At 45.1% G+C, this 14,998-nt stretch overlaps 1 protein-coding gene across 1 annotated transcript; it reads right to left on the bottom strand.

The window, feature by feature from the left end:
* Positions 1-3,876: 3,876 nt before the first annotated feature.
* LOC115137384 (zinc finger protein 19-like) lies at positions 3,877-11,631 on the bottom strand. The gene is made up of 3 exons (XM_029673686.2): positions 11,131-11,631; positions 10,804-10,934; positions 3,877-9,044 (listed from the first exon to the last, which is right to left on the bottom strand). The coding sequence occupies exons 1-3, from the start codon at positions 11,399-11,401 to the stop codon at positions 7,824-7,826; spliced, it is 1,623 nt and encodes a 540-aa protein (XP_029529546.1). The 5' UTR covers positions 11,402-11,631; the 3' UTR covers positions 3,877-7,823.
* Positions 11,632-14,998: the final 3,367 nt, after the last annotated feature.

The raw sequence follows: 14,998 nt of genomic DNA, 5'->3' as shown, positions 1-14,998 counted from the left end.
GCTTTCCACTACATGTTAGAACATTGCAGTGGGAACTTGCTTCCATTCAGTCACTGGAGCATTAGGGAGGTTGGGCACTGATGTTGACCGATTAGGCCTGGCTTGCAGTCGGCGTTCCAATTCATCCCAAAGTTGTTCAATGGGGTTCAGGTTAGGGCTCTGTGCAGGCCAGTCAAGTTCTTCCACACACATCCAACAAACCGAGATGAATTTGTCTGACTTTCCACTGCTCCAGAGTCTAATGGCGCCCATCTTTACACCACTCCAGCTGACGCTTGGCATTGCGCATGGTGATCTTAAGCTTGTGTGCGGCTGCTCAGCCATGGAAACCTATTTAATGAAGCTCCTGACAAACAGTTATTGTGCTGACGTTGCTTCCAAAGGTCGTTTGGAACTCGGTATTGAGTGTTGCAACCGAGGACAGACATGCTACGGCCATTAACAGTCGGCAGTCCCGTTTTGTGAGCTTGTGTGGCCTACCACTTTGCGGCTGAGCCGTTGTTTATCCTAGACATTTACACTTCACAATAAAAGCACTTCAAATTGGCCGGGCAGCTCTAGCAGGGCAGAAATTTGACGAACTGACTGAAAGCCACTGAGCTCTTCAGTAAGGCCATTCTACTGTCAATGTTTGTCTATGGAGATTGCATGGCGGTGTGCTCGATTTTATACACCTGTCAGCAACAAGTATTGCTGAAATAGACAAATCGACCAATATGAAGAGGTGTCTACATACACTATATATGCAAAAGTATCTTCGCTCTTGACAACCCTCCTCCATGGAGCAGGGCCAAGACATACCAGTTACTAATGTTGGATCCTGTGTTTTACAATATAGCCATTACCATATATATGATTGAATATTATTTGCTGTTGGCTTGTGTGGATGTATGTATGTGTTATGCAACATAGCTGACTTGAAACATTGTTAAAAGCTTCAGGGCCATGGGCCTTTCTCATGATGGAAAAAAGACAGGAACTGTACAATGAGTTAGGGGTGGCACATTCAGAGCGTGGTGTTGCGAGAACAAGCGATCTTTTGTTAGATAACAGGAGCCAGGTGCGAGATAACAGTATGGAGCATGAGAGCCTGGATGTTCTTCACATCTATCAACAGAAGCGCCAAGAGGCGGGGACCCGCCTGAGCGCCTGCAATAGGCTGAGCAGATTTAAACCACGCCCAGTCTCTACTGTGATAGGCCAACAGACGTGTTGGAACTGTCTATCACAGTATAAAGAATACTGTTTTACATACGTCTTGTCAGTTCTCTGTTCTGCCCTGCGTGGTATTACAGTGAGCCCGTATATACGAAAGTTGCATTTGCCATTTATTACTTAGCTAATAAAAAATACATCGTAAAAAATCGGTGACTCATTGTTATATTTATCCTGATACCAGATTTGAATTTACGCAACCCTAACACTAAGCAGTCGTTTCCTTTTTCCTCCGGCAATACTGCCTGACGTCTTAGGTCAGCCGCTGGCTGCTCTGTCCCGAGAAAGCCTGCTTCCCGCATCTATCTGGACTGACTTGCTGCAGCCTGGTAGAAGCAATGACCCTGTGAGGGCCCTGGGAGACCCCATACCGGTGACCACGCCATCTGGGGTAAGAGCTGACACACCCATGAAAATAGGGTGATGTCGTATGCTTTTCCTCTTATGTTGCCTACCCTCCTTTTCCCATATAAACGGAGCAAGGTAATAGTGCCTCCCCCTCATCTTCGAGCCCCTCGATGACCAGTGACTTTCCAGTCGGGAGCTACACCCTGCTCACGACCAGTCCTGGCAGCTATCGTCATTCAGGGTTTTTACCAAAGAGATCAAAGCAATTTTCTTACCTCACCCAGATGCTTTAGCCCTCAGGGCATAGCCAGTAATAAAATGTTTAAAAAGGAAGTAAGGGCCAGCGACTTGGAAGAGAGTGCACACTCTCTGTTTTACAGTTGTTGAGTTTAGTGGTATGACTATCTATTTAGTGGTATGACTAAACAGATTGTTCCTTCCTACACTGTTTCCCATGGTCTTATGTTCCCTGCAGGACTTTTCTGGATGGAGAGATGGTTTGTTAAGGTCCTCTAGTCGCTTTTATCGGCTTGCCAAGGTACGAACAGTAATAGAGTTTATCCGTAACTGTTATGTCGTTTCTAGGGGGGCACGTTGCTAACTTAGTCATCCTGGGACATGTCTATTGTGTTTAAGATACTTTGTGGTGTCCTTAAGTGAGTGTATGGACTGTGCTCTACCAGACACTGTTTGCACCTGTATAATGCCCAGGGTCTTTCAGGTTAATGTACTTAACCCCATCCTTTGGCCCAGGTCGACATTTTCTCATTGTCGACAGCTTGGAGCCTATGGCTTTTCGCCTGTCACCTTCCCCAGAAGGGTGTCCCCATCATTGTCCAGTATGCGCATTGCACATCTACTTGGATTGAACGAGAGCTCATTCTAGGGTGTTGTGCTTTTCGCTCATTGGGCTGCCACCCGCGAAAGGACTTTCTCTCTTCAACGGTATCCTGCCGGGACTATTATATTGATTTATAATGGTGAGGGTGACAGTCATTTTGTTGGTGCTTACTCCCTTAGTTTCAGAGCCTCTGAGGGTTGCTGATGTTAAGACTACCCTGGCTAGGCCTCCCGAGTGGTGCAATGGTCTAAGCCACTGAATCACAGTGCTAGCTGTGCCACTAGAGATTCTGGGTTCAAGTCCAGGCTATGTCACAGCCGGCCGCGACCGAGAGACCCATAGGGCGGCGCACAATTGGGAGGGTTTGGCCGGCAGGGATGTTCTTGTCCCATCGCACACTAGCAACTCCTGTGGCGGGCAGGGCACAGTGCACACTGACACGGTCGCCAGGTGTACAGTGTTTCCTCCGACACATTGGTGCGGCTGGCTTCCGGGTTAAGTGGGCATTGTGTCAAGAAGCAGTGCGGCTTGGTTGGGTTGTTTCGGAGGATGCACAGCTCTCGTCTTTCCCGAGTCCATACGGGAGTGGCAGCGATGAGACAAGACTGTAACTACCAATTGGATACCACGAAATTGGGGAGAAAAAGGGGTAAAAAAAAACAAACAAGCATTTGAAAGACCTTAAGGTTACTTTCATAACCCTGCTTCCCTGATAATATGAGTGAGATGTAATATCGCATTTCCCTGCTCGCAAAGGCGGAAGAGAAGCATGCTTGTGAATGGGTGGAAGAATGGCTCCTTATAAAGGAGGTTAGGACCTCACCTCATTCGCAACTATACCTGTCTGTCTCCAACAGACACTTTTGATAGGTCCTTCCAAGAGTATTGGTGATCCTGACGAATCCCCATATGTGATATCGAAACAAGTATTTGAAAGAGAACCGGGTTTATGAAAGTAACCTTAAGTTATAACACTTTGTCGGTGTATGCATAATAGGGCGAGGTCAGATGTGATGTGTAATGGGAATTTTAATGTTTGTGCTTTTCTTATAACACATTTCTGTATTCTATTCATGTGCTGTTCTATAAACCAATTTCTGTGCTCATGCAAGTGGTTGACTGAACAATTCCTCCTCTTATCAGGAGCTGCAATTTGGCAGTACGCCCAGACCTTGTTTTGAGAACAAACTAAAGATGTCTCAGCATAGAGAGGAGAAGCTTCGTGAGGTATTGGTCTGTCACGTTATGAAACAGTAATGATTAATTAATTATGCTAAAATAACTTGTCTGTGTATGTAAGGCAACTGCTGGGTCTGCCCAGGGAGAGCTCCTGATTGACATGTGTACTGTGGTTCACTGAGTTGGTTGAAACCTCTCCAGCACTGACAGTAAACAATGATTCATTTGATTGTCCCTGTGTAAGAATTTTTCCACAAAAGATGTATATTAAACCGTCTCAATGAGTCTTAGAATGAAAAGTTCCATTTTGTGTTTATTTAACATAAACAAGTTAAATACAACATATGAAAACAACACAAAACTCCATAAACTGCATAAATTCTCATTAAAAGTGTCTTGGGAAAAAAATAAGTAGTTGAGTAATGAAATAGGCATTTGAGAACATCATAAAGCCTTCACAGTACAACCACAATATGTAACAGACTGGGGACCAGCTCCCCGTCATCCAGGACCTCTGTATCAGGCGGTGTCAAAAGAAGGCCCAAAATATGAAAGATGGTGCCGTACTGTATTGTATGGTTGCCATCTTGCAAGCTCCAACTTCATTTTGCTATTTTGTGATTCTTTTGGCGTTAATCGTTACATTTTTGCACTAAATGTATTCACTATCATTTCTTATGATTGACAAGAACTTCTGAACATCAGATTGGCAGTTATTAACCTCAATTCCGGACTTCGACTCATCTGCCCAGGGTTCTTTGTGTACCTAAGACACAATCTTCGGGCTAGAGGGATGAGAGCGGGCGAAGGAAAAACCGGCCACCACTTCCTTCGATTCTATTGGCCAGTCACTTGATAATAAGATGGATGACCTCCGATCATGGATTTGCTACCAACGAAACTCTCGTAACTGCAATATTCTCTTTTTCTGAAACATGGCTTTCAGACAAGATATTCCCCCTACCCAACTTCTATCAACACTTGTCCTTTGCCACTCGTGGCGATAAAGTCCTAGACCACTGTTACTCAACCCACAAGCAAGCATACAAGGCCCTCCCTCGTCTCCCCTTCTGCAAATCAGATGATAACTCTACACTCCTGCTCCTGCTTCCTGTTTACAAACAGAAGCTCAAACAGGAAGTACCTGTGATGCGCTCTGTAGATTTTCCCGGTCAGAGGAATAAGGCAACCCCACAGAGTTACACACACTAAATAACTTATTTCCAGAGGACATATGAGATGGATGTGCTTTTCTGTCCCTGCAATACATCAGTCTTGTCCACTTGAAGAGAGACTAAGAAGGCTCTGACCTGAGCAGGCAGAAGGACTGTCAGGTGTCCTGCCCCCTAGCAACCTATTGGTGGCCTGGTAGCAGAGGTCACTGGGAGTTTGGGGGAGACAGTTTATGATCCCCAAGTCTCTCTGGCACAGTCTGGGGGATGGGTTGGAGTTAGAAAACTCACAGGAAGGGAATTCTGTAACAGCCACCAATAAATATGGGTAACATATTTACAGAAAGAAGGATTGACAAGTAGTGTCAACAAAGTCAGCTGGGAGCCCTCCTCGACCAGCTATGTTCCGCCACCCCCATGTCGCCCTCTGTCAGTGGCAAGTAAGGAGTGCTTACTTAGCCACACAAGGAGACTATATGACTGTAGTGTCGCTTTAATGACTTGTGATTGGCCAACAAGCTACATCCGCCACTCTGCATAGGCTATTCCAGTTGAGCAGTATTATTAACTTTTTATCCACAATCTCTGCCCATCGCAGTTATAATCGACTGTGAAGCCATTAGGCCTATATATTCGTTTGGGTTCACAGTGCGGACCGAACCGAGGTGTACGAATACAATACCATTACAGCCCCACTGGATTGTAATCGCTGCCGTTTTACGGGCTCCTGACCAATTCAGCTATTTTGTGTTTTTCTTTGAGCTGATCTTACCTTTTTTAGTACATAATGTTTCCGCCATTATTTCCTATGATCTAAAATAGTTTTCTGGGCATCAGAACAGCGATCACTAACCTTGATTTTGATGAAGATTTCTACTTCAATGAGTCGGCGGCGCGGGACATATTGCTTACACCTGACCTGGCCATAATCCCAGAGATTTAGAGGAGAAAGAGGCGGCGGCGTAAGCCAGGCTGACTTGCGGGCACCCTGATGTGCGTCGACGAGTGAATAAACCGCATCCGCTCTCCGTTCTATTGGCGGACATACAATCACTGGAGTACAAACTGGATGAGCTCTGTTCGAGTCTATCATATCAACGGGACCTGAATAACTGTAATATCCTATGTTTCTCTGAGTCGTGGCTAAACAAGGACATGGATAATATACATCTGGCTGGTTTTTCTATGCATCGGCAGGACAGAGCAGCAGCTTCGGGTAAACTTAGGGGGGAGATGTGTCTTTGTTAACAACAGCTGGTGCGCAATCTCTAATATTAAGGAAATCTCAAGATGCTGCTAGCCTGAGCTAGAATACCTCATGATAAGCTGTAGAACATACTATTTACTAAGAGAATTTCCATCTATATTTTTCGTAGCTGTCTATTTAATAGCACAAACCGATACAAACTGTATAGGGCCATAAGCAAACAAGAAAATGCTCATCCAGAAGCGGCGCTCCTAGTGGCCAGTGATTTTAATGATGTGAAACTGACATCCGTTTTACCTAATGCAACTAGAGGCGAAAAAAACCTCTAGATCAGCTTTACGCCACACACAGAAACACAAACCTCACCCTCCATTTGGAAAATCTGACCATTACTCTCTATCCTCCTGATTCCTGCACACAAGAAAAAACTCAAAACGGGAAGTACAAGTGCAAGTGGTACTGGAAGTGGTACGATGAAGGTAATGCTAACCTACAGGACTGTTTGAAGAATTTACCACATTGATCACCAGCTTCATAAATAAGTGCATTTACAATGTCGTCCCCACAGTGACCGTACGTGCAGATCCCAACAAGGAGGGTAGGCAACAACACATCTGCCACACTGATCTCAACACGGGGGCCCCTCAGGGGTGCGTGCTCAGTCCCCTCCTTTACTCTCTGTTCACCCACAACTACCGTGCACTACTCCAACACCCTCATTAAGTTTGCTGACGACACGACGGTGGTACACCTGATCACCGATGACAAGGAGGCAGCCTATAGGGAGGAGGTCATAGACCTTGCAGTGTCGTGCCAGGACAACAACTTCTCCCTCAATGTCGGCAAGACAAAGGAGCTGATCGTGGACTACAGGAAACGGATTGCCGAGCAAGCCCCGATTCACATCGACTGGGTTGTAGTGGAGCAGGTCGAGAGCTTCAAGTTTCTCGGTGTCCAAATCACTAAGGATCTATCATGGTCCAAACACACCAACACAGTTGTGAAGAGGGCACGACAATGCCTCTTCACCCTCAGGAGGATGAAAAGATTTGGCATGGACCTCTCAGATCCTCAAAGTTCTACAGCTGCACCATTGAGAGCATCTTGACTGGCTGCCTCACCGCTTGGTATGGCAATGGGTATTATGTTTTTAGAAATGTTTACAAATTATAGAAAAATTAAAAGTTTAAATGTCTTGAGTCAATAAGTATTCAACCATTTTGTTATGGCAAGCCTAGATAAGTTCAGGACAAATAAATGTGCTTAACAAGTCACATAATACGGACACTGTGTGCAATAATAGTGTTTAACATGATTTTTAAATGACTACCCCATCTCTGTGCCCCACACATAATTATCTGTAAGGCCTAGTACCTAACTATATGTACATAGCTACTTCCATTACCTCGTACCCCTGCACATCGACTCGGTGCTGCTACTCCCTGTAGCCATGTTATTTTTACTCGTTATTGTTAATTTGTCTATTTTTTACACTAATTACTTTATAAAAATGCATCTTTAACTCTGCATTGGATAAGGATCCGTAAGTATTTAATTGTTAGTCTACACCTGTTGTTTATGAAGCATGTAACAAATACAATTTAATTGGACTTTTTAGGCTTAAATATGCCTTATATCACACACTGTCTGGATGCAATATTCTACCCAGGAATATTCAACACGGATTCTGTTACTGACGTTATTCCAAACGCATCTGTCGATCTTTTCTGCAGACAACAATGAAAATTAATCTTAGTCTTAATGCAGGGTTTGATCTAAACGTCAGAAGCTATCGAGTGGAATGGTTACTTTCTATGCTCAAAATTGGAATGTTTTTTCTGCTGGTGTATCCTGAGGTAGCTCAGTGCGTACAAGCAAACAGCTTTTCTCCCGTGTGGACCTTCAGGTGCATCTTGAGCTGGTCCTGTCGGGAGAACCTCTTCTCACAGTGGGGACAGCTATAGGGTTTCTCCCCTGTGTGGACCCTCTGGTGCCTCTTCAGGTGCCCAGCCTGGGCGAAGCGCATATTACACTGGGTACAGCTGAAGGGTTTCACCCCTGTGTGGACCCTCTGGTGCCTCTTCAGGTCACCAGCCTGGACGAAGCGCATATGACACTGGGTACACCTGAAGCGTTTCTCCCCTGTGTGGATCCTCTGGTGGATCTTCACTTTCTGGGGGCAGCTGAAGCCTTTGTTACAGAACATGCAGAGGAACCGTTTCTCTTTAACATTGCCTGATGTGGCTGCCCCTCCCTGAGCCTGGGCTGTAGCCCTGTCATTTGAGTTCAATACCTGATCAAAAAGGCAGTTGTGTGAATCGGAAGGCCCCATCGATGTGGACACGAGGTCACGATCTCTGAGCGCGAGTAAAGGGGAGTGGGTTGTGACATTTGGATTAGTTTCTAAACATTCCCTGTAATCTAAGAAATCTCTTCCCTGTGAGTGTCCGTCTCCTAGGTGACTATCTGCATTCCATGTGGGAGGAACGTCGCCCTCCACTTTCACAGTCACCTCATCTACCACTATGACCTCTCCTTTCTTATCTAGGCACCCTTCAGAGTGTACACGACTACTGTACCGGTTCCAGTCCCCTCTAGACAGATCAGTCTGTGTCTCTAAACCCAAGGGCATGTTGTCAGGGTCCATCTCTGTAGCGTAAGAACAAGACGGATCACTGCCAGTCTCTAATGCGTCACCTGAGTCCCGATGGGAATGAACCATCCTCGGATTTGGGTTACCGTAAAGTAAATACTCTGAACTGGGAGCCGGAGGACAGCCCAGTGGCCTCAGCCCCAGTCTCTCTGGGTCAGATCCTGTGTGTAAGAGCCTTTGTGTTACAGTTAAAGTCTCTGTGTCGGTCTCTGACTTGACGACGGCGTTCAGCGTTCCATTGACCTCCGTGATGATGCGTTGGGTCCTGGGCTGCACCGCGGTCACGTGGTCCTCCGTGGTAACAAGGGGTGCAACTACAGCCGCTTCTCCAGTCTGGATGTCTCTGCTGTGTTGTGGGTCCTCCCCTTCAGTCCTCTCCTGCTTGACCAGAGACGATCCTCCAGAACCTGCCACCACAACGTCTGCTGACTGACACAAGAAGAGAGGAGGTTATTACAGGTACATGAGTTGAATTGGATAACAACATCACAGGGAAGTCGCACAAGCTCCGTTATCGCCAATAAATGAGGATGTACCACAGAGATCGATAGGACTCTAGTGCCCAAAATCCTGTTTTAGCATGGGCAAATCTATTGAGGACGTACATCGATGCCGATTATGGCCGATTACATTGCAATCCACGAGGAAACTGCGTGGCAGGCTGACCAACTGTTACGAGAGTGCAGCATCAAAAGGACCTGGTGGCTGCAAGGAGCCAAGGTAAGTTGCTAGCTAGCATTAAATGTATCTTATAAAACAAAAAATCAATCTTAACATAATCACTAGTTAACTACACATGGCTGATGATATTACTAGTTTAACTAGCTTGTCCTGCATTGCATATAATCAATGCGGTGTCTGTTAATTTATCATCGAATCACAGCCTACTTCAACTTCACCAAACGGGTGATGATTTCATAAAAGCGCATTCGCGGAAAAAGCACAATCATTGCACCAATGTACCTAACATCAATGCCTTTCTTAAAATCAATACACAAGTATATATTTTTAAACCTGCATATTTAGTTTAAAAAAATTAATGTTAGCAGGCAATATTAACTAGGGAAATTGTGTCAATTCTCTTGCGTTCAGTGCAAGCAGAGTCAGGGTATGACTATGTACTGTGTGAAGACCATTTCTTCCTAACGAAGACCATAATTAATTTGCCAGAATTTTACATAATTACGACATAACATTGAAGGTTGTGCAATGTAACAGCAATATTTAGACTTAGGGTTGCCACCCGTACGATAAAATACGGAACGGTTCCATATTTCACTGAAAGAATAAACATTTTGTTTTCGAAATGATAGTTTCCGGACCATTTGACCTAAGGCTCGTATTTCTGTGTGTTTATTATATTATAATTAATTCTGATTTAATATTTGATAGAGCAGTCTGACTGAGCGGTGGTAGGCAGCAGCAGGCTCCTAAGCATTCATTCAATCAGCACTTTCTTGCGTTTGCCAGCAGCTCTCAGCAATGCTTGATGCACAGCGCTGCTTATGATTTCAAGCCTATCAACTCCTGAGATTAGCCTGGCAATACTATAGTGCCTATAAGAACATCCAATAGTCAAAAGCTATATGAAATATAAATGGTATAGAGAGAAATAGTCCTATAATTCCTATAATAACTACAACCTAAAACTTCTTAACTGGGAATATTGAAGATTCACGTTAAAAGGAACCACTAGCTTTCAAATGTTCTCATCTTCTGAGCAAGGAACTTATACGTTAGCTTTTTTACATGGCACATATTGCACTTACTTTCTTCTCCAACACTGTGTTTTTGCATTATTTAAACCAAACTGGCTCTAACCAGAATAGAAAGAGGAGTGGGAGGCCCCGATACGAAACTGAGCAAGAGGACAAGTACATTAGTGTCTAGTTTGAGAAACAGACGCCTCACAAGTCCTCAACTGGCAGCTTCATTAAATAGCACCCGCAGAACAGCAGTCTCAACGTCAACAGTGGAGAGGCGACTAAAGGATGCTGGCCGTATATAATTTTCAATAATTTTACTAACATTTCTAAAAACATGTTTTCACTTTGTCATTATAAGGTATTGTGTGTAGATGGGTGAGAGAAAAAAGCAATTGAATCCATTTTGAATTAAGGGTATAACACAACAAAAGGTGTAATAAGTCAAGGGGTATGAATCCTTTCTGACACACTATTATGCTTACGTCTATCGTAATGATGTGCTGGGTTGAGGTTCCTCTCCCCTCATCAAAGGTGATTGGTTGGTCATCTCTCCATGTATTGTGTCCCGCTGGCTTCCCAAAGCTCCTGTAGCGTCCAGTGAGATGTCCTTCACCTGAGAGAGTGATTGAGGGGTGCTTAGGTTAGCTATCGTCAATGCTCAACGGTATATTGTACACTACTGACAATGTCTAGAATTGTCAAGGATGTTAGGTAACACTTTTAGTAACTTCTTGCAAGATCGCTATGTAATCAGAGGAATTATTGCATACTATCCAAACACATACAGGGAGGGACCGGGCAAAATGTACCTCTTGCCATTCCTCTATATCGGTCGAGGATCTTGACACTTCTGGGACGACTGGCGATGATGCGCTCTCGCATTGTCCTCTCTGCGCGCTCCCGTGACACCTTCAGTTCCAGTAGCTGAAGTTTCCTCTTCAATGCGCCGTTTTCTTTCTGGCTTTGACTTATTTCCAAACGAAACACTGCATAGTCGTCGTCTACTAGTTTACAGATCTCTGCCACTGCTGCATTCGCTAGCACCTCCACAATGGAGGCTATTTGAGTGTGAAAAATCATAACGTTACGGTTACAATTAGCCAACGTTAGCAGCGTTACCTAGATAACATCTATCAACCCCAAGTCCTGTCTCCAACGCAAATTAAATACTACCTGAGGTAAGTATGCTATGCTGTACGGTTCGATTGGTCATATTTTGAGGTCCAGGGTGTTAATAAACGTCTAAATGACGATGCTAACTTGGAAATTGTTTGTTGTCGCTGTTCACTTCCGCTTACACTGAATAGAGAGGATCGTATTGGCATAAGTCATAGGTCAAAGGGTGTGGTGAAATACAATAAAAAATTATGCGTGCTGTTCTTTGAACTACGGTACTGCTTATTACGTTACACATAAATTCAACTACGGTCAATATCTTTTAAGCTCATGTTTAGAAATAATACTGTGTTAGTAAGAGTACAAAATAATATTACTTTATTCAGCTCAGTAAGGTAAATATTAAACTGTCCTTGATATAGCTTGGGTTTACTGTCTATATAAAAACAGCTAGTTACACAATCCTGTTTCAAATTACAATTTAACAAAGGGTTTAACGAGGGGTATGTGGTTAATTACCCTCACCCCAAGACACATGATAACTATACTATGTCAGATAAATAATGGTTCCCTTTGTACATCTCAGCCACTTGTGGACACTCCTAGGTCTGATTAGGTAACTCATTAAGGAGAAGCTCTTGTAACATAAATTGCACTTGATTTGCCTTTCCTTGGTGTGAACGATCTGGTGCCTCTTCACATAAGTCGCCTCCGTGAAGCGCTTATCCGCATCTGTCCTAACGCACGGCTTCCCACGTTGTGACCCAATGACACCAGAGGAGGTAGAAGCAGGAGTCACCACCCTCAGGTGGTTAGTCTTTGAGCTCCCTCCTTGACCTCTAGCCATTGTTTGGGTATCGTTAGGATTGTGTGCTGTGGTATAGGCTAGGTACCTCTTGTGGTGAATGCCCATCCGAACACAATCTCTATTAATGGGGTAAAAATAAGGTAACCGAGGAAGGCTAGACCTAGGTCCAACTCTAGGCTTCTTATGAACTCAGTTACTAGGCATTAAATGAGATCCTGAAGGAGAAGATACTTCTTGAAAGACTACCACTAGGGGGGTCTCCCACCACTCTCTGTGAAGGCTAAAGCCCAGGGTGACCTGCTCTGTTCATCATGGATACTGTGGTGTTTGTATCATAGGAACAGGAGGGTCTATCTCTATCAGCCCCAGGCCCTGCTTCATCTCTGCACTGAGACTGTGAAGAGAAGGGTCTGGGCTGCAGACTGGATCCCTGACTGGAGTCTCTGTCTCTCTGATGACCAACCGGACTGAGGTTGTTCAGTCCACCTGTCCACTGGTTGTGTTCTGTGTGGTGGTGGGGTCTCTGTCCCTCGTGGTTCGGTCCTGGTTCCAACTCGGGAAGGAAGAGTAATGGCTCCTGATCCGGGGCCAGGGTATGCGACCTTCAGAGGTCCAGTCAATCCCACCAGCAACACTGGATATCAGCAGGTCTTCATGGACTGCAGACTGCAAACAAAGATTGTACAGAAAAGCATAACGGTTTATAAGAATCATGTTTCCTTATAAACCTTTTTACCAAGACAAGTAAATGTATTGACTAGATTATTAGTCACATGCACAGGTGTAATTGATGGATGTAATAGCAGGGTACTGTGAAATTCTCCAACAGTGCAGGTCAATGGGGGGGGGGGGGCTGTAGTGTGTCCATGGGTGGGCAGTGGGTAGGAAATCCAGGGTGTGTGTGGGGGGTAGCTGCCTAGTGGTGACTATTCAGCAGCCTGATGGTCTGGGTGAAGAAGCTATCAGCCAGTCTGACAGTTTTTGCCATACTGCCCACGTCTGAGTGATGGAAGCGTGGCGAAGGGCATGGCTTGGGTGGCTGAGGTCCTTGATGATCTTCTTGGCCTTCCTGCAACACTTGGTGTTGTAGGTATTCTGGAGGACAGGCAATGTGAACCCAATGTTGTGCTCAGCTAAGCGTACCACCTTCTGTAGAGCCTTGCAGTCAGCGGTGGTGGAGTTGCCGTACCAGGCTGTGATGCAGCCCGACAATATGCTCTCAATGGTGCTCCTGTAGAACACTTCAAGGACCCTCTGGGACAGACAGAATTTCTTCAGCCGCCTGAGGTTAAAGAGTCGCTGTCTTGCTTTCTTTACCAGTGTCTGTGTGGTTTGACCATTTCAGCTTCTCGGAGATGTGCACGCCGAGGAACTTAACATTTTTGACCGTCTCCACGGTAGTCCCATTGATGATGGGGGTGTGTCCAGCCTGGCTCCTCCTGAAGTCCACAATGAGCTCCTTTGTTTTGCTGATGTTGAGGGAGAGGTTGATACCTGGCATCACACCATCAGAGTGCCTACCTCTATTGTAGGCCATCTCATCATTGTTGGTAATCAGGCCTACTACTGTCGTGTCGTCAACAAACTTGATGATGCAGTTGGAACTGTGCCACGCAGTAGTGGGTATAGAGGTAGTACAGGAGGGGGCTGAGACGCACCCTTGTGGGGCCCCCGTGTTAATTATCAGTGTGATGTATGTGTTGTCTACCCTCACCACCTGGGGGCGGCCTGTCAGGAAGTCCAGGATCCAGTTGCAGGGGAAGGTGTTCAGTCACCCCATACCCGGAGTACAGTGGCTTGTAAAAGTATTCACCCCCTTAGCATTTTTCCTATTTTGTTGCCTTACAACCTGGAATTCAAATTGATTTTTTTGGGGGGGGTTTGTATCATTTGATTTACACAACATGCCTACCACTTTGAAGATACAAAATCTTTTTTTATTGTGAAACAAACAAGAAATAATACCAAAAAAATGGATAACTTGAGTGTGCACAACTATTCACCCCAGCAATTATAGCTGCAAGTCTCTTGGGGTATGGCACATCTAGCCACCGGGATCTTTGCCCCTTCTTCAAGGAAAAGCTGCTCCAGCTCCTTCAAGTTGGATGGGTTCTGCTGGTGTACAGCAATCTTTAAGTCATAGCACAGATTCTCAATTGGATTGAGGTCTGGGCTTTAACTAGGCCATTCCAAGACATTAAATGTTTCCCCTTAAACCACTCGAGTGTTGCTTTAGCAGTATGCTTAGGGTCATTGTACTGCTGGAAGATGAACCTCTGTCCCAGTCTCAAATCTCTGGAAGACTGAAACAGATTTCCCTCCAGAATTTCCCTGTATTCCTTAAATTCTGACCAGTTTCCCAGTCCCTGCCGATGGGAAAAACATCCCCACAGTGAAGCATGGTGGTGGCAGCACCATGCTTTGGGGATGTTGTTCTCGGGGTGATGAGAGCTGTTGGGTTTGCACCAGACATCACGTTTTCCTTGATGGCCAAAAAGCTACATTTTAGTCTCATCTGACCAGAGTACCTTTGTCCATATGTTTGGGGAGTCTCCCACATGCCTTTTGGCGAACACCAAATGTGTTTGCTTATTTTTTTCTTTAATTAAGCAATGCCTTTTTTTTATGGCCACTCTTCTGTTAAGTCCAGCTCTGTTGAGTGTACGGCTTAAAGTGGTCCTATGGACAGATACTCCAATATCCGCTGTGGAGCAATGCAGCGCCTTCGGGGTTAGCTTTGGTCTCTTTGTTGC

This window comes from Oncorhynchus nerka, linkage group LG11, assembly GCF_034236695.1.
Source record: "Oncorhynchus nerka isolate Pitt River linkage group LG11, Oner_Uvic_2.0, whole genome shotgun sequence".
Lineage (NCBI taxonomy): Eukaryota > Metazoa > Chordata > Actinopteri > Salmoniformes > Salmonidae > Oncorhynchus > Oncorhynchus nerka.
The sequence above is the reverse complement of the archived record's forward strand: the minus strand, read 5'-3'. Positions and strand labels throughout refer to the sequence as shown.

Coding starts and splice junctions, on each gene's coding strand:
- LOC115137384 (XM_029673686.2), bottom strand. CDS start 11,401: ATGATTTTTCACACTCAAATAGCCTCCATTGTGGAGGTGCTAGCGAAT. Junction 10,935..11,130: donor ATATAGAGGAATGGCAAGAG/GTACATTTTGCC, acceptor TCACTCTCTCAG/GTGAAGGACATCTCACTGGA. Junction 9,045..10,803: donor AGCACATCATTACGATAGAC/GTAAGCATAATA, acceptor TTCTTGTGTCAG/TCAGCAGACGTTGTGGTGGC.